We start from the raw sequence: 27,623 nt of genomic DNA on the forward strand, positions 1-27,623 counted from the left end.
TAAATTTATTTTTGATTATGAATTATGTATTTTATACTCGCATACTACTTTTTTAGCTGGTTTCGATACTTTTGACGAAAAGTGACGAAAATGCCCCGTGAGGTGCAAATTATTTTTTCACGGTTTTGAAGGGGAAAAAGCTTAAAATTCTTTAAAAACGAGGTTTGGCGATGATTACTCACAGGGGAGATGAGAAAAATGGTACTAAAGCCTTGTGGGGTTCCGGTTGGCACTTCGGGTAACAAATGTCTACCGGGACGTCGAGCGGTTGTCACGGACTCGAGGGGAGTACCGGGTCGTGACAAATTTAATTTGATAAAACCAATTTGTAATAATTAAAAACTGTTCATAACACTTACCCATTGTTAGTAAAAATAATCGGTACACTAGTTTCCCGAACACCTCAAAACTATTTGATTTTAACTTCGCTTTGCAAGCCTTTTAATCCATTCATTAATCCATCAATTAAACATGATTTTAAACCTTTTAAAATATGTTTTAGTGGATTAAACACATGCTTTCCTGATTTGAGTTAAAACTAAAATTAAATTTTAAAGAAAGCCTTCAAAATCGATATATACCAAATAAACACACAAATCAATCTTATTGATTATCACCAAGAATCAAGCATGCAAATTACATTAAAAACATCAAACAAAGGATTTAATACCACTGCTGGATTTGACTTTAAGCTCAATTAGGAGAATAATCAAGAAATTAAAAATATAACATAGCGAAAAATAAGAAACTAGATTTTAATCAAAGAAACAGCCGAATCTCACAAAATCAATGTTTGTGTTTTTTCATGTAATTTTCAACTAAATTATGAACATTCATAATTTTAAGAGTTACATACCTTACTTTAGATATTGTAATTAAGAGCTAATTAAATTCAAAAAGCTTGTGATGAAGCAAGTAATCTGAAAAGAGAACAAATTAGTATGAAATCCTATAATCGAAATCTTTGCTACTTCATCTTTAAGATTTGTCAAATCCTCACCCACCTAAGTGTTTGACCTCTAACAGTAATCCATACAATGACCAAATAAGACCTTCTCAAAGGTAGGATTTTTACTTGTACTAGCAAGTTTTATTTTTAAAACAACAAGACCAAAAGTTCTTGCCGAATCTTATTTTTGTAAGATAAAGAAAACTATTTTTCTTTTCTTATTTTTATGAAACGGTTGAAGATTTAGAGTTTTATCGGCTAATATAATATATTTATATAGCCAAACTAAGTTGTAATCCTACATACAACTAGACCTGTCGATATGGGCCTAACCTATTGGGTTGGCCCATTTTTTATTAAAAATGGGGTGGGTTGGGTCATAAATATTTAGGCCCATATTAAAATCGAGCCTAAATGGGCTAGCTCGTTTGATTAGGGGGCTGACCTAGGTTGGTGCTTGTTAGTTCAGTGGGCCAAAAGAAAAAAAATTAAGCTTAAATGGTGGGCTAGTGGCTAAGTCTCTAAGGTATAACTGTGTAAGAACTAAGGACTAAGGAGCAGCCAAGGCCCAACTGCCCAAAAACCCTAACTGGCTAAGTGCTAACCCCTTCAAGCTTCAACCCTTCTGGCCTTCTTTCAGCCTACAGTATAGACTTGAGATTGAGAGTCCAGTTTTGATTTCTTAATTCTCAATTCTCGGTTTCACTTCTCACTCTCCGATCCTCATCAGGCCATCCTCATCGGGCATCGCCCATCGGCATCGCACTTTCAGCCAGTCACCACTCTGACACTCCCCATCACACCTTCAAAGTCTCCGACGTTAGCTACCTTCTTACAGTTCTCACTCCCTAATCCCCATCCGACATCCCCATCTCACCTTCAGCCAGTCACCACTTCGGCACTCCCCATCGACCATCTCGCCTTCAAAGTCTTTGGTGCTAACTACTTGCCTACGGTTCTCAACTTCTTACTCCCTAATCCAGTAATCCTCATCCGACCATCCCCATCGACAATAGACATCGCACTTTCAACTAGTTACCACTCCAGCACTCCCCATCGGCCATCTTACCTTCAAAGTCTCCAACGTTAGCTACCTGCTTACCTCTACTCTGAGTCTTCTCCAACAGCCCAAGTAAACCTCTAATATGTTTTTCTTTCCTTTTATTGATAGTTTCATTTCATTATTATTTTATCTTTGTTTTGCTGTGTGTAAGTGTGTGTGAACAATGAAGTCTGAAAGCATTAGTATCACGTTTTGTATTTTGACATTTTGAATTGATGTTTCATAGCATATTTAATTGTTTGACTTGGCACTGACAAGATGAATAACTAAAAAGCAGAAGGGAAGACTGGGTTTGATATTACATGACCTGTCGACAGAAATTGATGTTATTATAGAGAAAGGTATTGGTGGCTTGTCGGTAATTCTATAGCATCAGAAGAAATTATTTTATCCTTCTCTATGAGGGATGAGATCTATTGTAGTTAAGATAAACTTATAGATTAGAAGCTATCAGATGTTGGAATGAACTTGTACTTCAAAAAAAACCAAAAATGAAATGGTGGATTCAATTAATTGTATTAACTTGAAAGGCAAAAACTTATTGAATTATGTAAGGTAAAATTGCTATGGACTGAGAATGCTTAACCCATTTTTTTTATCCATCTTTCGAATTTTTCTTCCTTGTCATCAAACATTTTTAAAAATTAAATGTGCTAATTAAAGCAAAAACCTAACGTTGCAAATTTTGTTCTCCTTTGCTTTAGGAATCTATTTTAAATCATATATTACATATATAAAAATGTATTTGTAATAGATATAATCAATAAATATTGTTGTTTGTTGGTGTAAATTTTTAATATTTTTTATTTATGTTTATGTTATTTGAAGGTGATGGTGATGGATCAACCAGTTAAAAATTGTATAAATTTGGATGATGATGTGAACATTTTGATTGAGGATGAAATTCCCTTCCAATCCCATATATCTGAATCTGAACAATTAAGTAAGAGGGTAAAAAAAAGAAACTTCAAATGTATGGAATTATTTCACTAAAATAGGCAAAAAGCAAGATGGAGTAAAAAAGGCAACTTGTAATGGTTGTAAAACGAAGTATAAGGTTGGCCCTAAACCTAGTGGCTCTAATTATGGCACTTCACATTTACGTCGTCACATTGAAACTTGTAAATTCATTTCATATTTTAATCCACATCCAATGCTTATCGATTATGAAGGGAAAGTAAAGGCTAGAAAATTTAATCCTAGGATTTCACGTGACATGCTTACTGAAGCCAAAATTAAGCATGACTTGCCTTATGCTTTTGTTAAATATGATAAGATTAGAGCTTGGGCTAAATATGTAAATCCAAATGTAGTCATGCATTCTAGAAACACTGCTATATCTGATGTCCAAAGAATTCATTTAAGAGAGAAAGAGAAACTTAAACAAGCCATGGCCAAGGTACCTAATAGAATTTGTTTAACTTCTGATGCATGGACAGCATCTACTTTTGAGGGCTATATTTGTTTGACTGCTCACTTTGTCAATGAAAGTTGGAAGTTATGTAACAAATTACTCAACTTTTGTTGTATGCCTCTTCCACGCACTAGAGTTGAATTATCTGTCGTTGCATTTGATTGTTTGAAAGAATGGGGAATAGATAAAAAAGTTCTCTCTCTTACTATAGAAAATGTTTATGCTAATGATAACACGCAAGCTATCTTGAAAAGCCATCTTCATTTGCAAAGTAGCTTGATTTGTGATGGTGAATTTTTTCGTGTGCATTATTGTGCTTATGTATTAAATCTTATTGTTCAAGAGGGCTTGAAAGTAGTCAATGAAACATTGTTTAAAATTAGGAAGAGTGTGAAATATGTAAAGGCATCAGATAGGAGGATAAAAAAGTTTCAAGAATGTGTTCAACACGTTGGTATTGATACAGGTGTTGGGTTACATTTAGATATGTCAACTAGATGGAATTCAACATTTTTGATGCTTGAAAGTGCAATTAAATATCAAAAAGCTTTTGCTAGCCTCCAATTTGTTGATAGAACTTATAAATATAATCCATCTGATGAAGAATGGGGGAGAACAATGATAATTTATGAATTCTTGGAACTCTTTTATGAGACCACAAACTTGATATCTAGTTCATCTTATCCAATTTCCAACTTGTATTTCATGCAAGTTTGGAAAATTGAATCGATTTTAAATGAAACAATTTCTATTGCTAGAAAGTCTGAATTGGATGTTTATTTAGATGAGGCAAAGCTTGATTATGAAGTGTTTGAAGACTTGGATGTGCTTAATTATTGGAAGGACAATGTTAAGCGCTTTCTTGATCTTTCTATTATGGCATGAGATGTATTGAGCATTCCAATTACTATGGTAGCATCAGAATCTGCTTTTAGTATTGGTGGTCATGTTCTCACTAAGTTTAGAAGTTCCCTCTGTAATAAAAATGTTCAAATGCTTGTCCACATGAAAAATTGGTTGCATGGTTTTTCTTTAGCTGCCGATGGTATTGTTTATTTTATATATTTCAATGTCTTTAATCTTTACTTGTTAAATTAATAATTTTAGTTAAAATTGAAAGTCACTATATCTTTTTCTTTTATGGTAATGAATATTAGATGATAATGATTCAAACCTGGAGACATCGTTGCTGTCCAAACAAGATTTAAATGTTTTGTTTGAGGATGAAGATTGAGAAGGACATAAATTAGTCTTCAAGTTTATAAATATTAGATTATGTACTTATATTGATGGGATTGTACTTTGTGTTAAAATTGAAATTTTATTTATGTTTGATGTAATTTATTTGCTTATTTATGTTTGGTGTAATTTATTTGTTTGTAATATATTTTTATTATTCAATTTATGGATTAAATCATGGCATAATTTTATTGATATGGAGTAAAAATAATTAAAAAAAAAGTGGGCTGGCCTAGCCCGGCCCATGGGCTAGCAAGGGGTGGGTTGGGTTGGGGATTTGATAACCCATATAAAAAATGGATTGACTCGGTCTAACCCGTATATTCTCAGCCCATAAGGGGTTGGGCCGAGCCGGCCCATATTGACAAGTCTAGATACAACAATTGTATTTTAATTTAATTTAGTCATTGTGAACTTAATTAATTTTTCACTTTATTTTGGTCTATTCCAATTAAGTCGAACTTAATTGATTATTCTTATTTAATCTCAATCATATCACTTAATGTGTATGACTTATTAGGCTTCTAACATATTGGCAATAAATATAAATCCTAATCAAATGTCAATTTGATAATTAATTTACATTTATAAATCATGAGTGGTATCTAGCAATTCATCATGACTACCCAAATGTTAAAGAGTCAATTAAACAATTTGACAAAGCCCTTCAGTGATAAACCTCTCAATGCAATATTGTCCTTTTATCAAATATCTCGGATATATTATAAAGTATTGCTCAGTGTCTACTTATATCATTTCATATTAGTTCTCATAATTCATGACTAACCTTATGAATTTACGAAATTAACTTTCCTCAAATTCATCATGCTTTGGTCAAAGACTTTAAACAAGTTAATCAAGAATTGAGAAAAAAGTGAGATACATCCCCTCATATCACTTAGGGTGATGAATCTTCTCTTAACCATTCATTCACTTTTGCATGCTTCATGGCACATGATAACTCTCTGATATAGAGTTATTTGGACTTAATTTTGATAGTAATTAAGCTTAGTTCTTGTAGCAATGCATAGAAATTAGTTAGGTTTTATTTAAATTATTTTAGGTGAGTCAATCTAATTTTAGTTAATTTTATGCTTAATTTGGTGTTAATGTGATTAAGATATGTTGTTGTTGATTTATTTGTGCTTTTGTAGGTGTTTAATGAAGGAAGAATTTTAATGGAAGAAGGAGAGCAATTTTAAGGTACAGATTTTTACTGCACATGTTTTGGTATTTCAAGCATAACTCTCTTTACAGAGCTACAAATGAGATGATTCTTAGACCATTGGAGAACTAAGAGAAAAAAATATAACTTTTATGTTTACCACTTTGCCCAGTTCGGCCTGTTAAGTGGTCAAAAATCTTGTTGAAATTGGAGCACTACAACAGTCTTATAACAATTACAATTTCTGCTATTTAAAAGGTCAAGGCCACCACTTTGGAGGAGGTAGGCCGCGAGCCACATAGTCTGATAAGGAAATCCTTATTGGAATTGACTTTTTTCTTCATCCAACTTGGCCTAACTTCAAAGCCCTATAAAAACAACCTTTCGAAGGACTTTTAGGATATAACGAAACACCCGATTGACAGCTGAGAGTCAAGCCACAAAATCGTTGAAAAAAAAGTCTCATTGGAGTTGAAAAGAAATTGAATGATTCAAAAAGAATTAGAGATCAAGAGTTTCACTCTTGTAGTTTCTTTATTCTTTATTTTTCTTGGTTTAGTTCAATGTTTAAACTTTATTTGATGGTTATGTGTGACTTGATGGGGAACTAATTCTAAGATTATGATTAAACTCAATACATAGTCTGATTTATTTATCTCTCTTTTGCTTATGTTTTATGGATTTAAGTTGTTTATTTTATTTTATTTTTAATGCTTCTAATTGTCTAATCACCAATTAAATTGAATTAGAAACCTAAGTTAAACCTTGACGAAGGAAGTTTAGGTAAATCTTGAATAGAATAGCATATGATCGAATGCATTTAGTTGATTAGGTGGTTTGATTTGCATATAGGGTTAACATACACCTATTAGCCATACGTAGCTAAGATTAGAGCTTGAACTTAATAAATTTTTCTTCAATTTAATTTGTATAGACATATAGTAAATTAATTGGGAGAAATATTTTTATGAAAAACTCGACAGAGACTTGTAAATAATTTAGGACTATAGGTTAAGAATTTAATCCATTAAACTAAGTTAAAAGAGAGAAACAATATTCTTAGGTCTAGTAGTCACTCAAATTTAATAAACTTACTAATAAATTTTAGATGAGTTTTATTTTTGGTTTATTAGTTTATTGGTTTTAAATTTAAATTTTAATTGTTTGGATAAGATTAGGGTGTGTCAATTTTACTACTTAACAATAAGAATTAAAATAATTTTCTGTGAGAATGATACTTTACTTTATTACTATATTACTTGTTAACGATACGTGCACTTGTATGAGAAATCAACAACAATACCTCCAAAAATACCCTATTTAGGCATCTAGTCATCTCCAAACGCATAAAGGTAAAATCAAAATATGTCATTCTCCACACAAGATGACTTGGTGTCTCATGTTTGAGGACTAGTTGCATGACTATCACATGAAAGCATATTTCATAGACACTTGAGTGAAATACCAAATGGAGTTTTCATAGCAGGTCATGTTCAGTGAACTTGTTCTTTAATAAGCACCCATATTCTATCCTCAAGTATCCCATATACTTTAATTTATGAGATTGATTGCTTACTTCCCAAATAAAGAGGTTTAACATGTACAAGCCTTTGAGCATTGTCAATGTCTTGTCTTGATAATATAATGACCAAGAACAATTTTAGAAAACATAGCTTTGATGCATAGTGATTTCATAATTGTAACAATTTTATAATTCTCTTACAAGGCTTTTATGTTCCATGAGTTTCATCCTTTTAATATTTAATAACTCCTTATTATTGCAATAACATGAAGGAAAACTTTTATCACATATAATTTTACGATTAATTATGCATTAAATGACAATATATATTCCTTAACCAATCTAATTTGCTCAAGGGCATATACCAACAATAATAAGGGGTGTGTTTTGGACTACTTTTTCCTCCTCTTGTAATCAAATTCTTCTTACTTTTCAATCATATATTAGTTTCAATGGCTTGTTTTCTGTGAGCAATTGCTTTGTAATCTGTTTATGCTTGCATTTTGTTCAAATGGTTGATACTTCTGGCTGTTGCTCTTTCTAGTTTGTGTTTTCTAATGTTCATTTTGTGTTCAATGTCAATTTGAATAAGGAGACAGATGACATCACTCAAGTTAGTAAATGCCAAGCATCCTCATGTCCTGAAATGAATGTTGGATTTAAGTTCATATCCTTAAATGAGCATTTAGCCAACATATATATATATATATATATACACACGCACAAATCCCAGTTCTCAAATTTACATGTGAGAAGTGTTGTCTCTTCTCCATATGAAATTCTACTCTTCCTACACACTTAAAACTTCATTTCTAGTTTTTTGTTACAAACTGAGTAGTGATGCTTCAACGTCCGTGGATCCACCCAAAGCTAAGCTCACTACTCACAAAATGCTAAAGTTTGATTTGGTTAAACTTAAGTGTCTACCATCTGCCAAAATGAAAATAGAATTAGAGCCAAAATTTGGTAAATCTTCAGCAAAACAATCGCAAGACAAATGAAAGGCCAAGTTTTAGTCTTTAAAATGATACATACAAAGTGTTCCTGATTGCTGGGTCTGGCATTGAAGATGCAACGACATAAAAATGGGTTAAAAGGAGAAATAAAAAGTTTAACATAAAATGGTACTAATGCAGTATGCAAGTACGTCTGTTAAGAATAATTCCATTTTAGGCTGTAAAATAGTTTTCTTTTCATAATTTGAACATAAATGGGTAAAAACAGTTCAACCCAGAATTATCATTAGATGCACAAGCTTGTAATAGATGAATTTATGAATGTTCTTGTGATTTTGTAACACTTGCATACAGATTCTAACAGGGAATTGCTAAGGACAATTAAATTGTCAAAATGAAAAGCAATAGACATTTACAAGATACCCAAACCAACTAGACAATTTACTTCATATATATATATACATATATATTTCTGAAAGGCTAAACAAATTCCTCGTGCCATGCTCTTGTAGTTGCAGAGATCAGCGATGAAAGACCATATGCTGCACATCTATTCTTAATCATCAAGAGAATAAATGCTTCACTCGTGGGGTGATTCCCTATGAAAATTATTTTGTTTGCTAACCCTACTGCTGATAATCGAGAACCACTGGAGGAAGAAAATTGTTGTGTAAAGATCTGAAGGAAAACTTTCCTCTAGACAGGAGACCAACTACAATCAAGGCTGACTGTTGGGTAGCCTGTTAAGAACAGAGTGCTCTGGTTTGTGTGCACATTCGAAGTCAAGATGAACAAATGCCCGCTCAACTTCTGGAAGTTTCTCGATCTTTATCTGCAAGGTCTCTCCTATTGCGTGTGCTTCTTTTAAAGGACAATCCTCAGGGAGTTCAATGTCAACCTGTATGAATGCCACAGGCTTAGTTTTTGCTTTGTGCAAGAGACAGTCAATAACATTCAGAAGTCAGTGTGACCCTTGTTACCATCATCATGAAAAGGCTGAATTGCATAAAACTGACCTCTACAAAATAAAGAACACCGAATGTGTAAGCTCGGACTGTGTCAATACGCTTGACTTGAGGGTGTCTGAGGACAAGATATGTCAACTTTTGTAGGAATTCAGGAGGAGCCGATTGTCCCACTAGAGAAACTGCAGCAACGGACCCCATATCCAATTAGTTACATTATACTTACAACCTTAATGTAACCTGATAGCATGATAACAAGATGATTTCATTTAAATTTTTGATAAACTAAGCCTTATTCATCCCATGCCCATAAAGGCATCTTCCTGGAAGGATGCAGAATTGGTTTAATTTGTTTTCTCTCATCATTGGCAGTTTCCAAGTCAAGGACTCAACTTTATAACAGGCAAGTGAGAGCATATTTTGGTAGTTTGCTTCTCCCACCTCCGATCCTTCTCATTCACTGACAGGTCATATTTCGGGTCTATGGGAAAGTTTTGTACCGAAATAGAGAAACCATAAACATAAGTTGTTCAACGTCTATCAAGCTTAAAGCCAGAATAGCTCAGTAATAGCCAGAATGAGACAAATTGCTACTACAGGTAAGATATATAGTTTCTGAGTCTTCATTTTCTTCTGCTTTCTCCAACTATTAACTCCAATAGTCATTTATGAGAAATCCTGTTACAAAAAGCTTACCTGCATTTTCCATAACAGTTCCCGACCAATTTGATATCGTGTAAATTGCAAGGGCAATAGCACCAGCAGGATCAATCCACCAGTAAAATTTATCACCTAGAATAGCTGAAAGTAATCCTACTAAATTTGTTACCACATCGAAATAGTGATCCTGCGAATCAGCGTTTGAAGGCATTACAAAAATTGCCAATCATAAGCAAAGTAAACAATACAGAAATTCTTACAATAATAAAGCAGAAACCTTTGCATAAGCCCGAACAATCTTGTTGGATGAGCTTTTGCAGTAAATCCAGAGGGCAAGTTTTACCACAGTAGCAGACAACATGATGGTGTACAACCACACTAATTGACTTGAGGACATTTTTTCAGAAGGTGTATCTTTTATTAGCTGCTCCACAGCCTGGACCAACACTTGAAAGCCTGTAAGGTTGTGTGAGGTTATATATGTATTGTAGACCCAATGGCATATATGTATTTTGATGCCTTCATTTTCCTTTCAGTTTTTATTCATGGTTCCATAAGAGAATGTAAAAACTAGTCATGTTTTTCCCATAGTTCCTGACCGAGTCAGAAATAGTTGTCTTCATTCCCTTGGAAAGTGAAATAACAACCAAAAGCGAATCAAGATTCGACACCCTTCACAGTTCATCCGAGCAAGAGGGGACTTCGTGGAATTATTCACTAAATTTCAAGCAGATAAAGTACACAGAGAACTTCATGAAAAGAGGCAACGTGACATGGCATACACACACATGTATCAACAAATGTACGCATAATTCGCTCATTTAGGCAATATTTTCCAGATGCTTTTACATCAATATGTAGGGTATGACCAAGTTGCAAAACTTCCATAAGTTTTGAGAATCTTTTAATGTTTTATGGACTAGCTATGTGGAGAATAATCAAGGTTAGAATAACAAAAATATAACATAAAAATTCAACCTGAATGTGCTCTCAGCAAAAAGATGCATGCTACTAAATCATATGATGAAGAAGCTCAAAATTTGGGACATTAACGATTGCAGTGCAGAGGAAAAATCAAGGGAGATTTCGGACAGTTTAAACGCATGGAGAACACAAGAGTACTAGGGCCAGCAACAATCAAGGGACATACCCAGAGTAGCCATCACTGCAGCAAAGATGATTATGCCTACAGGCTGCACCCTCAATTTTCCAATTGGATAGTTGTAGATGTTTATGTTTTTCATTGACAAGTGAGTGAACCAAAGTATGCCGCCAGCCATGAGATCAAGTAAAGAATCTAATGTTGATGCTGCAATGGCTATTGATCCACTCTTTATTGTAGCATAGAGCTGCAACAATAAGCAAATTGTTAGTTTAACAGGTGAAGCACCCCGAATGAGTGACATTCACAACGAGAGACAGCAGAAAATTGTTAACTTAGGGATTGCGTGGATGCAAAAATTCTTCAAACCAGATTTGTTTGATCTTTGAAACAGGATAGAAATCTTCATCAAAAAGCAAAAGGTATACCTTAAATGCCAGTAAGATAATATTTGCATAATTAGAAATCTTCATGGCTGTTTCATGTTGGGCTTGCTCTTTGTCTTCATCATATTCCCCATCCACACTCTGAGAGGATGCATCCAAAGCATCAGCTTCTTCAAAGGATTTCAAGGTCTCAAATTGTTTTTCATAGTACTCCTTTTCACCTATTAAAAAATAAAAACTTTATTGCTTTCTCTCTTCCAAAGTGAAGATAAATAACCCAAAAAAAGGTAATCAGAAATCCAATTGTCTTGTAATGCAGTTTTAGGTAGAAATTTCTTTCTTCCACCAACAATTTCTTAGCAACCAAACATGAAAAGTGAAAAGCAGAGAGCAGCCGCATTTCCCACTTGCCACATAGAGAAAAGCGTGGAAGACAGAGAGAGAGAGAGAGAGAGAGAGAGAGAGAGAGAGAGACCTCGAGTTAAGCCTCCGGTTTTGGAGACATCAATGCGAAACGGGGACTCAGCATCCACACCAGAGCGAACCTTGTCAGGCAACCTCGACACAAACTCATTCCTCAGTGAGTTGACCGAGTTACGCCTATAGAACCGCCCACGTTTCCCGCTCCCACTCTTCATCAGCAACGCCGTCTTGTCACCCGAACCCAATTCACCCTCCATCTCTGGGATCCTGTCGTTCTTCAAATGAGACGACTTTGTACGGCTTTTCACCTTTATACAAGAAAGAATTTGATTGTTTCCTATCAGACACAACTTAAGTAGTCAGAGAAAAGAGAGAAGTTATTCGGACTTGTCTTCCTGTCCTGGAGAGTGGAGGGTGGAGACCTGCAATTTCTTTCCATAGGAATGGAACTATGGAAGTGAAGTGAGTTAGTCGGAATCAGAGTTAAACACTAATCTGAATAAACTTCTCTAGGATCTGATACCTACCTTTCCTTTAGTAGTTTTCTATACCAATTACACTACCATGTTAGTATCATCCTGCTTTTCAATTCAACCTTTCTTCTTCTCTTTTGCCTCCTGTTTTTTTATCTTCGAGTCTGAAATGAAAACCTAATGTGTCAGCCATAGTACAAAATAATGGGATCTGGGTGACCAACCACCACAAAGGAAGGATAATGCACACCTGTTCTTTTCATGAAAATATAATAAAATATCATTTGTCTACTTGCTAAGTTTAATCATGAATCTATTATTCTTGAATTTGATTTTTAATTTTTTATGTAAACCTGTTTCTATTTGGAGATTTAACAAACTATACATTGACTCTAAAGTTGACTTTAGCAAAGAATTTTTCAAGAAAATCACAAATGATTATCTTAATTGGTAAGGTTGTCCATTTCAATAATAAATGATTTTGGAGTAGAATTACACTAATTTCCTTGTTGGTAATAATCTGGAATGCATGACTTGTGCAAGATACAATAAATACCTATAACATCTATTAAAACTGTCCCTAAACAGGTGTGGTAGTGACATCTTTCCAAGCCAGTGCCAGTTACAAAAATGTCCACTTTGTATTAATTCAACAATCAATGTTAAATTCAGAATTATTACCGGCAATATAGTTTAAGACTGGTAATTTTTCTTCAAAAAAGATTATGTGTATTACTCTAATCAACAGAAGCTGTGAGTGTAATTAGTAGTTATTAGCTACAACGTTAGTTCAAAAAGGGTTCTGAACATCCTCATTTGCAGTGCAGGGCATGGTGTGGCGCGGTGGTTCTTCGTACCACTCGCCGTGCAAAATTGGACTCACTGCTAGGTCCATTTTAGACCCGGAAATCAACAAGTCATACCCCACAATAATAGTACTTGAAAATGACTACCAAAGTACAGGGGAGTTGGGCGAGGCAGGTGGAATCATTGATATTCTAACTAAATATATATATATATATATAAACTTGGGGCGGAGCTGCATTCTGTAGATTTCCCCTCTCATTTTTAGAAAATAAGCGTCATAGAGAGCAATTTTATTAACTTCCTCTGTCAGAATGCCATCAGCAAGTCTCTGCAGAAGAGTTTTTTGGCCATAAAATATCTGACATGGGCGAGATAAAGCCTGCACAATTACAAAAGCTAGTCACTGCTCAGAAGGATATTGACCACATACTCTACTGTCTCCTACTCTAAATCATTACCATGTCCATGGACAAAAAATTAGACCAACGGAGCCAGATCATCCATCAATTTACCCCCGTTGGGTTTACTTGCATATTTCTAATAAGACTAATTATATCACGTTTTCCCCCTTGGACAACATTAATTGGGTAATTCAATTTTAAGAAAACAATGGTTTTAAGCTGACTTTTAATTTTGATCTTGATGTGACCACAATTTTGAAAAGCAAATTAATCCGTAGAAACGACATCTCTAAGTGTGATCTTATCCAACAAAATCATTTAGTACCGAATTATGGTAGTTTTTATGCCCCTTATTACCACAAGACGATTCCATGGTTACAAGTATTAATGACTCTATGAAAATGGATTATAATGCAGTTGTGTAATGAGAAAATAACACTCATACGTGGTCCTCTTAATGATTTCTCTATCCTAGCTGAGAAATCCACTTGGCATCAACAATATGCCTCAATGTCTCTCACTTAATACCTCCAGGCTCGAGGTTCCTTGATTGTACTATTCATGAAGCATATTTAATTGAAAATTACAGAATTTTTAAGAAAGTTGAATCTTAAAATTTAAATAATATGACATGTCAATATGAAATGTGCACATGTATTAAAATATACTAATAACAGCAGTTTTGAATATGTGAAAAAATAATTACTATTTAACTTCATGGTATATCATGAACTTATTTAATGGGTTACTAACGAGTTATAGTACATAGTTAATGTACCACCTTACTAATGGGTTATAGTAGTTAATAATATGACTTTATTAATAACTTATACTAATTAATAATGATAATGACAATGATATTGTCGATACAACACTTGTCACAAGTTATAGTCATGACCATAGCTAAAGATGATGAAAATTTTTTAGTTTTAAAAATTGAATCATTGATTTGCTTGAACTAAATGATTTATAAACTTATGAAATTATTCATTTTGGCTAAAATGAATTTTTGACTATTTTGACAATATGATTTATTGAAATGTTCTTGAATGAACTATATGATATATCGAAGATGATACTTAGTCCGATAAAGTGTTTGTGGCTATACTTACTAAGTAATGGTTGCTCATTCCTTACATTTTTGCATATGACTAGAAATGGGAGCTTTAAATCAATTAGAGGTAAGAAAATAATTTGAAAAATCTATGAGACTCTTCTTATGTGAATTGATAATTAAATTTCTATTGATTTAAATGATTCTAAAATACTAACTAAAGTATCGGGCTTTTTTTTTTTTTTTTTGTCTATTGATTACGGTCGAGAATAAGGTGTTAGTGATGCATTTATATAAATTTGGAAAATCAAGACTAAAATATCAGTAGCTTATATATATATATATATATATATGCTTAACAAAGTAAACAATTGCATAGTGATAAATATCAATGATGAAGCAAATGGTCATTGATGTGGGAAGTAAACAATAGCTAATAATTCATTGTGAACAAAACCAAGCCATGGCATTGACCACAAACTAAAACAATATTATGTGACACACAAAACCAATGAAAGGAACAGCAACCAATTGATGTTAGAAAGACAAGACAGCTTGTCTTGTTTAGGTTGAATGTTTGGTGACATAATGCACTCCTGCAGTTGTACAACCTTGAGCCGTCCACATTGAAGAGTGCAGCCTGCCAAGTACAATGCCAAAATGTAAATCAACAACGTTGAGTGAAAAAACAACGCAAGCAGAGTATCTGCGCACTGTCAAGGACTTGGGAAAATAAGTGAGGCTTATGTCCTGTTTGATTGCCCAGATCTGCATATGCAGTTTCACAAGGGTTACTTAGTTTGAAGATTGTCAAGTCAACTTGGCTACTTGTGCTGAACTCCGGGAGCATAATGTTAAAAGGTAAAGCTACCAGAATAATTAAATCAAGCTTCAGTTAACCATATGTCATTATTAATTGATGTCGAATCCATCCATTACTTAACTACCAAATTAATATCACCTCTGTAGAAGTTGTATATCACTTGTGCAGATGTTTCCTCTTCTTAGGAGCAAAATGTTTGTGTAAATCTTTTACTTGTGTGATATCGATTATGCTCAAAATTAAATGCAAAATATAAGCAAAAATTACGTGTAAGTGCACACGGTCGCAACAAGTAATATAATAATGAGTCGAGTTTGTCGATCCCTCGAAGAGTTGGATTGCTATTTATCACTAATTATTAAAATTGTAACAAGCTAAGTTTTATTCCAATCAATAAAAGGAATAAATTGCTGAAATGAAATGAATTTACTCTAAAAGTCTAAATTAACATAAGAATTGGAAGTTAAAGATGCAGTGAGGAAACAATGTAATTAAAGCCTAGGACTATGGTTTCTGCTATTGCTTTGTAGGGATACAAGATCAATTAACTACCTACTTTTTATGAGAATCAATGTTAGTTTAGGTTCCTTGAGCATGCATAATACTCTATTGAGTCATCACACATGTGCCCAGCTTCATTAACTATCTCTATGTCTATAGAAAATTAATTAAAGTTAAGTTCACTAAGTTTAGGACCTATATTGACTATGTATAATTAATGGATATACGTCTATCCTATTAATTAATCACCCATTTAACTTTTTAAAATGGAATGAACATACACTACTCAAATTTAAGTCTTTTTAGATTATCTTTGTCAAGCATTATCTAAAACCTCATACTCTAACTTGTTGGTGATCAAGCAACAAATGAGACAATAAGCATAAATTTGAATAAACATTGATATTTTCATAAAAGCAAGTAAAAATCAATCCAAAATATCCAAACTACACAATAACATCCACCATAATCCTAGATTAAAATTTCTAGTTCAAGTTATTAAAAAGGAAAATACACATTTTAGCAAAATAAAGCATTGTTCTACACAAAGAGTTAGAGAGAGAATCAAATCTAGAGTGAGAAAATGATTTGTTACAGCTTTTTGATCCTCCAGCTCTTGATTCCTCTATTTTTTTTTCCTTTTTGGTTCTTGCCTCATTTTGCCCAAAATGGTCTCCCCGAATCCTCTTCTTTCTTAGCTCAAAAATATGTATTTATACCTCCCTATTTGTCAGCTTGACCTAGAAACCCGTGCAGGAATATTCATTAAATGACGTGTTCTTGCTACAACGAGAATGGATTTTCGCTACAGTGAAATTCTCTCTGACTGGTATTGCAAATATCCTGTTTTTCGCTGATTCTCCCTGCAACGAAAATCCTTTTAACTTGAAGTCTCATTCTGCCTTGTTTCTCATTGTAGCCAACTTGCATTCTCGCTGCAACAAGAAACTCTTTGACTTTCTTCATGCAATTTGCTGCAGTCCTCACTCTTCAGCTTCATTGTTGGCCATGATTCGTTCTGATCTGGGCGAAGTGTTGAACACCAAATTTATAGCTCGTCCTTTTGACTTTCCATTGGTTCAAGATTCACCTCAATCAGAATCCTGCAGCTCAATTTATGCTCCAACATTGCAACATGTTCAGTCTCCTTTTAAGCCCACTTGCACTATCCTTTGCATTTATGCTCCAAGTCCTTGCATCTCCTTCAACATTAAGAGATTAAATAATCAGAGGCTGAAATGAGGGATTTTAATAAGAAATTAAGCTAAAATTGCATAAATGGAAATTGACTCCACATAAGTTAAACTACTACTAAAAAGTATAAAAACTACCTAAAGATTACAAAAAAAAAACTAGAAGACTTAGCAAAATTCATGCTTTAATGGTGCATATGATAACTTTATATAACAGAGTTATCACAAAATAATGAAGTTGTTATGACAACCTTTAGAAAGGGAAAAGAGATGGAAGATATTGCAATTGAAATTAACAATCATAAGACATAAAATGTCCGAACCTACTATATTCAAACTTTACATTTGGAAAAAGGGAAAAAAGAGGGGAATTGGCTAGTTTTAGTATTAAACAAAGAAGTCTACATCATATGTTAACTTATGTTGAGGGAATAACACCTGTATCAAGAAAAGCTACAACATGCAAGACACTTGGCTTCCAAGATAGCAGAACTCTACATAGTTACCAATTCAAAATCAGAGAGCTTGTATGATTTACTCATTATTCCTAGATTGTAAATGAAAAAGACATTTGGTATGTGACTGACTTTCCAATGATCCTGACCTTTTGTTGGTAGCATCCTTTCTTTGAATTCTATTGGCATATCCCAAAATTCAAGAGACTTGAGATTGTCCATACAAGAAATGCCGCAAGGCACCTCCTTCAATTGTGGGCTACCCCCAATTGCTAAACCTTGAAAAGAAGGCAATGCTCCTTTCTCAATTTCTAGTGTAGTCAATCCATTCAAGCATCTAAGACCTAGAACCTTTAGTTTTTCAAAATGACCCTCCTTAAAATGTAGTTGGTCACCATCATATCCCCCATAAAGCCAAAGATCAAGCAAATTGGGGAGAAGTTCAAGGACCTTTAGTGGATCTTCTAATAGCTTTGACCAAAACAGACAAACTCTTAAAAGACTCTTTAGTTTGGAGATCCAATGAAGCAGTTTTTCCAATTTTCCTTTTAACAATAAGCGTTGAATGGATGGAGGAGGAGAAGATAGTGAGTGCAGTTCAAGAGGTTCTACCTCATTTACTAAGGAGATACTTAGCGACTGAAGGTAGTCCATTTCCTTTAATGCAACACATAGAATTTTCCCATCTTCCGCTTTCAGTTTATTGATCCCTAATTTCCTCAACTGCTTCCACCTTGCTAACTCCTTAATGGCTACCTTGCTGTGCTCCACATCCAATGAACAAAGCTTTTGCAAACCATTCAAGCACCTGATTCCATTTTGTATTTTCACCCCTTGTCTAGTGTCAACACTTAATTCACCATCATAATTAACAGAGTACGCCAAAAGGTATTGCAACCTATGAAGCCTATTGATCTCATCTAACAGTTCATGCACAAGGGAACACTTCAAATCCAATGTCTCTAAGTTTAGTAACTTCCCTATAAACTTTGGAAGCATCTTTATCCTGGTATCTCTAAGACATAAATATCTTAAATTTAATAGATTTCCTTATTGTTTTGGTAGGTACTGCAAAAAGCTTCCTTCAGAATCTAAAACTCTTAAAAGCTTCAAATTTGCGAAAACAGTATTGAATAAAGGATTTGGCAAATTATCCACCCTGTAAAAGATTATACAGCGAGTTTGAGCGTTACTAGTTATCTTTGAAACACAGCTTGCTTCATCGCAGATAGACAGATGATAGGCTTTTCCATCGTGACTTGTGCAGTTTTCCACTGATGCCAATCTTAAATTCAACTCCTCTGATCTGGAAAGAATGACCTCACGTACCAAATCATGAACTCCACAATATCTAACTTTGCCATCAAAGAAATGTCCTACCACTTGAACCAAATTTCTGTGAATAAGCTCTGTTAAGTATCCCTCTATAACCTTTTTCAGGGTGATGCCATGCTTTTCTTTCACAAACCCTTTTGCCATCCAAAGCCAAACTAGTTTGGCACAGTTAATAAGGCAATCTTCGCTAAACATGCCAAGGTACAAGAAACAAGGTTTAAGGTGGGAAGGAAGTTCAAGATAATTGAAAGAAAGAATTCTTTTGATATTGATGAGGTGAGGATTACAGTCTAACTCCGCAATGAGACTGTCCAGCAAGTTTTGCCATTGAGACAAATCCTTACCTTTAGTTGACAAAAGTCCTCCAATGGCCGCAACTGCAAGTGGCAAGCCTTTACATCTTTTAACAATTTTAAAGGACAATTTCTCTAATGTCGGAGAACATTGTCTTTCCACGTCAAATTGAAACGCCTTTCTGCATAGGAGCTTCTGTGCCTCCTCTATCGGTAGAGGATCTAGTTGATGGACGTATAAAAGTGAAGATTTCTTGTAAAACTCAGCAACATCCTTAATCTTGCTTTTGATCATAACTCTGCTACTTTTGTTGTTATCGAGTAAAGCGTGTTCCACATCTCCCTAAAAGTCAATTTTTCACACATCATCAAACACAACCAAATATCTCTTCTCTGATAAGCACTCTTTGAATTTATTGATCAAGGACCCCTGATGCATGGTGTCAATTCCATGAGGAACGCGCTCATTTCTTTCTCCGGTGAACTGCTTTATCATGCTTCAAAGTACCTCATCTAATTTGTATGATTGAGACACTGTGATCCAAACATGACAATCAAAGTGTCCGATGAAAACTTGGTTGTCATAAACTTTTTTGACAAGAGTGGTTTTTCCTACTCCCCCCATACCCACCATTGAAACCACAGTGCGCTGCGATGCCCCATTTACTAATTTGTTCACGAGTTCATTTTTTGCAAATTCAATTCCCACAAGTTCGTCTTCCTTAAGAAAGAGGGACCCAACTCGAGGATCATTCCAGGTATGGTTAGTCTCAACATTAGAACTTGATCCCCCTAGCTCCAAGGAATTTAAACTATATCTTTGACTTCTCTCCTTGATCTCATGGATCGATCTTTTAATATCTTGAATCTTCGAGGTTATTTCATGACGTGGTCTTACAGTCTTCACCAAGCAAGCTATCGTATGGAGGAAAGCCTTGAAACCGCGTTGGTCACGACGTTTTGCAATGCAAAGCATGTACTCATCAATGACATCTTCTATACGATAAGCTACTTCTCTTACCTGTTTCACCCATGTCTTGACACTGCTGCTGACATTCTCTTTCTCCAACCTAGAATCTGCATCTTTTAGAAAAGATCTAATACTCTCCAACTCATCTTTGAGTTCTGCAACTTCTCTGTGGACACCAATTAGAAGGTTTACCTCTTGCGTGAGCAAAACAATTAGCTTGTCAATAGCTAAGCTGACAGTAGTATCAGCCATAATTTGTTTTCTAAATGTTTCTTTCACTCAACTGAATAAGATGTTAGAATTGAGGCCTTGCATGATTTTGCAACTTAATTTATGAAGAAAGGGTCTGTGTCAACGACCCCTTGGAGTTTATTCTTTTCACATTTTCGTTGCATTTGTGAAGGAAAATTCCAAGAACTTTCATCAATTTCTCTCATTGACTTTTTAGTGTTTATTCCGTTTGCATTGCCATGTATGTGAACACGAGTTGGCTTCTTTAGTCAAAAGTTAGCTGTGATCTAGTCTACTTTACCAAAGTCAAAGCGATATTTCATCAATCCCAATGCTTTAACCCTTTGGCTTTTAGTTGTTCTTACATAATTGGATGATTCGGAATATCCAATAATGTATGAATATCTCCCCTAGAGGTTGGGCTCAAAGCATCTAGTGGGTAGTAAGGGCTGGGTTGAGGGAGACTCCATTTTGTCCGATGAGTATTTACAGTCAAAATAAATTGCTGATATAGTACAATTTCCTAGTTGTTATATCAAAGGCATTCATTATTTTTTACTTTTGAGGTAATTAGTGGAAGAAAAATGCAGTTTCTCGTTTACTTATGGATAATGAATTGTGGTAATTAATTTTGTTTTCTCTTGTCTATACCTCAACGTTGCCATTACTTGTTTCCTCTCTCTCCTCAAACACTGATGACGGATTAAATTGTTAAGATTGCCGTGGGACATTGAAACTTGTAGGCATGGAGCTACCAATCTTTCTTCTTCATGATACCATCATTCTTGAACTTGTGCTTCTTGGGAATAGTTTACTATTGTTTCCAAGACAAGCTTACTATATATATATATATATATATATATATATATATATATATATATATAAACAAAATATAATAAAAAATTTAGAGATTGTGATTTACGAAAGGACCATCAAAACATGGAAAAGTAATTAAATTATCTGCTAGTAAGGCACATGCCAATTTCCTAGCAAATGGAGAGAAAGCCTAGTGGCAATTTTATTGGAATTCCACAATGGCATATGCCATACCATAAACAAAGCCATATTTGGGTGAAGCTTTACAATAAGTAGTACTATTAGAGCTATCAATATGGGCTACTCGGCCCGACTCAAGCCCTTGTGGGTTGAGAAAATATGAGTTGGGCTGAGTCAACCCATTTTTTATATAGACCATCAAAACCTAAACCCAGTCCACTGCTTGCTAGCCTATAAGTCTGATTGGGTCAACTCATTTTTAATTTTTTTTTAAAAAAAATTATTTTTATAATTCTACTTAACAAATTTTCTATCAATAAAATTGTTCTATAATTTAATTCTTAAATTGAATAATAAAAACATGTTACAAACAAATAAATTACACCAAATATAAAAATATAAATAAATTACATAAATAAAGTTTAAATCTTTAGTACAAACTACTATTTCATAAAGATAAGTATATAACCAACTAATAAAACTTCAAGACTCATTTATATCCTCCTTAATTCTCATCCTCAAGCAAAACATTTAAATCTTGTTTAGATAGCAATAATATCTCAAGGTCTGAATCATTATCAATTTATCATCTAATATTCATTGTCATAAAAAAAGAGAGATAATAAGTTTTAATCTAAATTAAATTATTAATTTAACATGTAAAGATTAAAGATATTGAAATATATAAAATAAATAATACCATTAATAACTAAATTATTCATTTTATATAGTTAAATATATAAAATTATTAAATTAATTAAAATTATTTTGGGCTAGTTCGTCTCAACTTATCCTAGTTCACTGATTTGATGAACTGACCCATTTAAGTTCGATTTTAATATGAGTCAAAACTTTTAAACTCAACCAACTTCATATTTAATAAAAAATAAATCGACCTAATGGGCTAGGCCCATTTTTACAGGTCTAAGTACTATTACAGGATTGATTTATTCTTAGTTGCTTAATTTGACGCGGAAACGATCACTTCCTTTCCTGGCCACTGGCCACTTTTCCAACTTAAAATTGTGAAGGCCGTGGAAGCAAAGCCGTGTAGCATGCATCATCAATGCCAACTCAGCCTACCACAAGCTTTATCTTTAATATGTCCTATTACTTTCCTTTGTTACCAGGGCTTACTTTGCTTTCTTTATGACCATTTCCAATCCTTTAACTGTCCAAGATTGGTCAAGCCACTAGAGTTCCATATATGTTTTGATGAAGACACAAATAAATAGATTTTTTTTACTTATTAAAGTTAACTACATATTTGGCACTAAATTGAAATTAAACATTTGATTTGGTACCTAAAAACTTAAATGCGCAATTAAATACTTCAAATTTTATTATCAGAATTCATATTTTACCAGCTCTGTTATTATTGTTTCTAAAAGAGGTAAATTGGGGAGAGAGAGGGAAAGGGATAAGAAGTAGAGAGGAAAGAAGGGGCACAAGAAGGGAAGAGGGGGGTTGGTTGGCGTTGATTTGGTCAGCCCTCCCCTTTCTATCCTTTCTCTTTCTCTTCTTTTCCTCTCTTTCCTTTCTCTCCCCAAAATTTTTATTTTTTTTATGAGTTAGAAAAGTGTGCAATTTGCCTAATTCTGCATTTTTATTCTTCAAGTACCAAATTGAACATTTAACTATAATTAAATACTAAATGTGTAATTAACCCCATTTATTAATTGCTTGCTTTTGATAACCTGAGCTAATGTTTTCCATATTTCATATCAAATCTAAGAATTAAGTTTTTAAAATTAATCTCTTCAAGTATCATTTTATAAGTTACAAATCAGTGTTTCACACTTGACTATTTTGCTCAATAATAAGCACATGTGTTTTCTCACTTGAATTAAGTTTTTTTTTTTAATTGAAAAAAAAGATTTGGATCCTATTTTTTAAATAAAGATTATGCATCAACTAATAAATCAAATATTCAAATGCTGTATTTAATTTTTTTTCTCACTAGATACTTGATTTACAAAGAAAGTGAGAAAATTTAAAATTTTTGTATACAAAGTAGACACACATGGATAGGGATATGGATGGATAGTTAAATGAAATGTTTTTTTTAAAAAAAAACAAGAGAGATTAGAAGTAAGGATGACCTGCATCGCATGATATTATATAATTGAATAGAGAAGAGAGATGGTAAGAATCCATTAGAGGGTTGATTAGGAACAAGCACCTAGCATCTATAGTGGTCAGCTTTGGAGTCCATATGTAAAACGTTTTGATTTTAATGACTCAGCTCTAATCTGCCTGATGCCAGATGGCCTTTCCAGTTGTTATCAATAGTTTTGCCATCCGAGAAACCGCAGTCCTTGTCATGTCATGCTCAATTATTTATGGCTTCTTTTCCAATCAATTTGCGTGTAGTCAATATATAACTTCCAGACTTTGGCTACAAGTCAAAGTGACTGTTTCATGGTCCAAGTCTTCCAATCTCCCTCTCTATATAATAAGCTTCCCTAGCTAGGCATTGTTCCTGCACATTTCCTGAAATTCTCTCTTCCAACTCCACAAAAGCTTGCAAGCCATACTTTGAAACTCTTCCCAGAATTCTGTCAATTTTCATACCAATGGAGCTGCAGATGTCCTTGGGAGATTCCTTATTAATGAAGGTGGGCATGTTTGTGGTTGTTCAAGCATTGGTTTATCTCATCCTTTCCAAGTCATCTGATATATTCGCCAAGAACAAGGTGAGATCATTAAGCTTCAAACCTGCTCGTTCTGTTAGCATTCGCCGTATGTTGGCTGCTATCTCTGATTTACCACAAGGCGTGGAGGCATCACCGTCATCGAAGGGTTTAAGATCACCAACCCAAGAATATCCCAAAATTGAAGAACATCAATCGTACTAATAATCATGTTTGCTTCTTTGTTTTACGATGATTCTTTCGTCCTTTGAAAAATTGCACCCTGAAATATGTATTTGCTATTCATTGTTCTGATAGTCTAGAACGCATTTGTTCCGTTTTTGATTCTTGTATTTTTCATTTTTGATGGAGATTCTTGTAATTATGATCATATATATAGACACTGAACAATTACTTTGAATTTCCTTGTATTGCCTAACAAAATGGTAACAATCTACATTAAAAAGAAGGGACAATTTTTTTTAACCCTAAAAGATGAAGTGTTTTAAAAAATAATCTTTTTAATTTTAATTATTTTTGGTGAAGAGAAAAGATTTTTGGATAAAATTGCTTTTAAAGAAACCTGTTTATATTCGAGTTCACATGTTGAAAAAAATATTGTTACATGCTATGTTGAAAAAAAATATTGTTATACGCTATGTTCTTTTTTTATTATTATAGGAAATGTAACATATAAAGTAACCCAAAATCTAATTATCCAAATTAAAGGATTTTGGTAATATCTTTTTGTTCAAATTCATTTCATCCAGTAGTAACGTTGATGTTGAATAATTTTCAATATATCTTTATTTTCATATCAAATTTCTTTTTGATTTTAAACTTGATATCTGTTGTGAAAGTGTTTAACTCCAAGAATTTATATCTTAGTGAAATATAAAGATATACAATAAATTACACACTATATTTAAAAAATGTTGTTATTACATACTCTGTTGAAAAAAAATTGTTACAATTAAAAAAAATTGTTACACGTTTTAACTCAAAGAGTTTATGTTGTAGTGAAATAAAAAAAGCTAATTACATGTCATGCTTAATAACAAAAAAGAAAAATAAAACGAAACTGCAAATCTAAACAGATGTTACATACTTCAGTAGAAGATGTTACACATTAAAACTTCAGTAGCAAATGTTATACACCAAGATCGAAGCTTCAGCACTAGATATTACACGTCAAAAGCAAAGCTTTAGCACCAAATGTTACACGCCAAAGCTTCCTTTTTCATACTGATATTACACGCCAAGGCATAAATCACTTTATTACATGCTAAGGCATGTTCTACCAATCTTGAATTATTGAAAAACTCAACACTAATAAAGCCAAGAAGCTGTTGTTACTAACTATGCCATGCTTTTTGGTTTGTAGATCGAAGATGATATGGCGAGAGATAAACAAAGAGAAGGTTTTGTGAATGTAAACAAATAAACCTAAGAATATATTGCTACCTTCCATGTCATACTCTTTGGTTTGTAGATTGACAACAATATGGCAAGACATCGAGAGATACACACAGAGAGATGTGATGGTTAGTGGCGGAGTCAAAGTTTTATGTTTGAGGGGAGAAAACAAGGAATTCAACGTTTGTAGGGGCGAAATTATAATTTTTTTTTAAAATAGAGAACAAAATTATGAAATTTTAAAAAAAAATTATTAAATTTTAAAAGTTTAGGGGGGCAGGGGCCCCTATTAGCTCCTTTCCCTCCGCCCTTGGTGATAGTGCTAAAATTAGAGAGAGTTGGATAGTGAGAGAGAAAAATGGGGAGCACAGCGAACAAATGGGGAGAAAGAAAAATTGAAAGCATTTAATTTGTCTAAAATGATTTTGAGGGTATTTTTGTCATCTCATGGTTAAAATTAAGTAAAAACAGTTAATTTTATATTAAAGACTATTTCTGAAATGATCTTACAAGAATAACCATTTCTCACAATTTCCTCTAAAAAGAAACTATCAAATCTTTTCTTGGGGCTAAAGCATGCAACTTCACATGCACTTTAGAAGAATTGAAATTGACCACACTTGACCCATGTGTGCCCATCCATCTTTTTTTTTTTTTCACAAAAATTTTATGAACTTCTTATATCCTTATCATCACCGAAAGAGGATTCTAACAACAAACTTGACAAATTAGACAAAGTTTGTATTGAAAAAAATTAGAGATAATCAAATAATTGTCTTCATTTAACCAACTTAAATATACTAATATCATGTAATTTATGTAAGTATAATTATCTCAATTCCACCAACACTTAATTAAAAAGTGGAATGAAGATGCAAGAAAGGACATAAAGTCCAATGTGGTAGCTTAAGACTTTAAGACGCTAATATGCTTCATATCAAATATGCTTATACTTTTGTGAAAATTTTGTAAGAGAAGCTAGAAACGAGAAATGCAAGATGGATGTATCGAGTAGAAGTTGATAGTGTGATGATAATATTTTCATTGGTCCAAGTATTATGGAAGTTCTTGTATTATAAGTTTGTTCAATTTAGTCCTATCTAAAATTTAGTTAATTTAGTCCTTGTATTTTGATATTGTGTGCAATTAGCTCTTTATGAATAACTCTATCCAAATTGGTCGTTAACCGTATTGACATGGTACTAATATGTCAGACAATGCTAATGTGGCTTTTCTTTTTTTTTTTCTTTTCCCATTTGCCGAAAACTAGGTCGTTTTCGTAGAGTTATTTAAAACACATTTAATTTTTTTTTCCATTTAATTTTTCCTTTTCTTCTTCTCCCTTCCCTACCTTTCTCTCCCCAAGATTGCCCTCCCCAAATCCAAATTCCAACCTCCGTCTCTGATGGTCAAAAATTCCAAAAACATCACAAAACTCCTTTTTTGCCCTCTTTCCCTTAATCGAGATAGATTTTTCAAAATCTATCTCAATTTTCTTAGATCTAAAACAGATAACCATCCCAAAAAAGAAAATTTCTAAAAAATTAAGAAAACCCTCTTTTTTGCTTGTTGTTTTTTTGTTTTCTTTTGCAATACTGTGTTATTTTTGCTTGGAATTGAAAGTGGGAATGAGACATCATAAGGCTTAAGGTTCTTTGGCTTGTTGTTTTTTGTTTTTTGTTTTTTGCAATACTTTGTTGATTTTTGCTTGGAAATGGAAATGGGAATGACACCCCACGAGGCTTAAGGGGTTGAACTTGGTTTTATTGCACTTTCCTTTTCGCTCATCTCAGAATTGAAAGGTAACTGGGGCTTTTGGTGGATGGCTTCTAAGTAGTGTTCATGCATGAGATGCTTGAAGCCAATGTTCATATGGTTGGATGAAAAGTTGTTAGATAGAAGATTCAGTTCCCAAAAAACTGAAGCAAGTGCATCACTTAAGTTGGGGTTTGAGTTATAGTTATCGGTTTAGTATATACAAGTATACATATTGAAAAAGTAATATAGACAGTAAGTCCATAATTGTATCTCATAGGGATTTGTTTCTAATTTTTGATTAAGTACTAAAATTATGCCAATTAATCTTATCTGAGTAACTCAATTTTGTAGAAAATCAATTACAACTAAATTCAATCATACATTAAACTAATTAACAAAAACTAAAAATTCACTAGAGAGGCAATGATTAAAATTTAGGA

The 27,623-nt window shown here is 33.5% G+C and overlaps 3 protein-coding genes and 1 pseudogene across 5 annotated transcripts; 2 read left to right on the plus strand and 2 right to left on the minus strand.

The window, feature by feature from the left end:
• Window positions 1–3,402: 3,402 nt before the first annotated feature.
• LOC148760927 (zinc finger BED domain-containing protein RICESLEEPER 2-like) lies at window positions 3,403–4,311 on the plus strand. The gene has a single exon (XM_088809706.1). It carries the CDS (start codon window positions 3,403–3,405, stop codon window positions 4,309–4,311), a length of 909 nt encoding a protein of 302 aa, XP_088665832.1.
• A 4,277-nt stretch (window positions 4,312–8,588) lies between these two features.
• Window positions 8,589–12,536, minus strand: LOC18589658 (metal tolerance protein 4-like). 2 transcript variants are annotated; one of them, XM_018128255.2, is made up of 9 exons: window positions 12,372–12,536; window positions 12,267–12,293; window positions 11,897–12,152; window positions 11,464–11,642; window positions 11,084–11,282; window positions 10,211–10,389; window positions 9,970–10,120; window positions 9,325–9,455; window positions 8,589–9,206 (listed from the first exon to the last, which is right to left on the minus strand). In XM_018128255.2, exons 3-9 carry the CDS (start codon window positions 12,099–12,101, stop codon window positions 9,027–9,029), a joined length of 1,224 nt encoding a protein of 407 aa, XP_017983744.2. In that variant the 5' UTR covers window positions 12,102–12,152; window positions 12,267–12,293; window positions 12,372–12,536; the 3' UTR covers window positions 8,589–9,026. The 2 variants fall into 2 exon arrangements, with proteins under 2 accessions (XP_017983744.2, XP_017983745.2); XM_018128256.2 differs by lacking the exon at window positions 12,267–12,293.
• Window positions 12,537–16,396: 3,860 nt separating this feature from the next.
• LOC18589659 (disease resistance protein RPM1-like) lies at window positions 16,397–20,401 on the minus strand (annotated as a pseudogene). The gene is made up of 2 exons (XR_016028332.1): window positions 17,701–20,401; window positions 16,397–17,105 (listed from the first exon to the last, which is right to left on the minus strand). The product of XR_016028332.1 is annotated as a disease resistance protein RPM1-like (transcript).
• Window positions 20,402–23,850: 3,449 nt separating this feature from the next.
• LOC18589660 (uncharacterized) lies at window positions 23,851–24,430 on the plus strand. Its single transcript, XM_007014726.3, has one exon. It carries the CDS (start codon window positions 23,953–23,955, stop codon window positions 24,232–24,234), a length of 282 nt encoding a protein of 93 aa, XP_007014788.1. The 5' UTR covers window positions 23,851–23,952; the 3' UTR covers window positions 24,235–24,430.
• Window positions 24,431–27,623: the final 3,193 nt, after the last annotated feature.

Source organism: Theobroma cacao, chromosome 9 (genome assembly GCF_053813885.1).
Source record: "Theobroma cacao isolate CCN51 chromosome 9, ASM5381388v1, whole genome shotgun sequence".
Classification (NCBI taxonomy): Eukaryota; Viridiplantae; Streptophyta; class Magnoliopsida; order Malvales; family Malvaceae; genus Theobroma; species Theobroma cacao.

What these genes read in the sequence shown, in the direction of transcription:
- LOC148760927 (XM_088809706.1), top strand. Translation starts at nt 3,403, where the DNA reads ATGGCCAAGGTACCTAATAGAATTTGTTTAACTTCTGATGCATGGACA.
- LOC18589660 (XM_007014726.3), top strand. Translation starts at nt 23,953, where the DNA reads ATGGAGCTGCAGATGTCCTTGGGAGATTCCTTATTAATGAAGGTGGGC.
- LOC18589658 (XM_018128256.2), bottom strand. Translation starts at nt 12,101, where the DNA reads ATGGAGGGTGAATTGGGTTCGGGTGACAAGACGGCGTTGCTGATGAAG. An exon ending in AACCGGAGGCTTAACTCGAG is followed by an intron (nt 11,643 to 11,896) that starts GTCTCTCTCTCT and finishes ATTTTTTAATAG; the next exon opens with GTGAAAAGGAGTACTATGAA. An exon ending in AACTGTTATGGAAAATGCAG is followed by an intron (nt 9,456 to 9,969) that starts GTAAGCTTTTTG and finishes CCGTTGCTGCAG; the next exon opens with TTTCTCTAGTGGGACAATCG.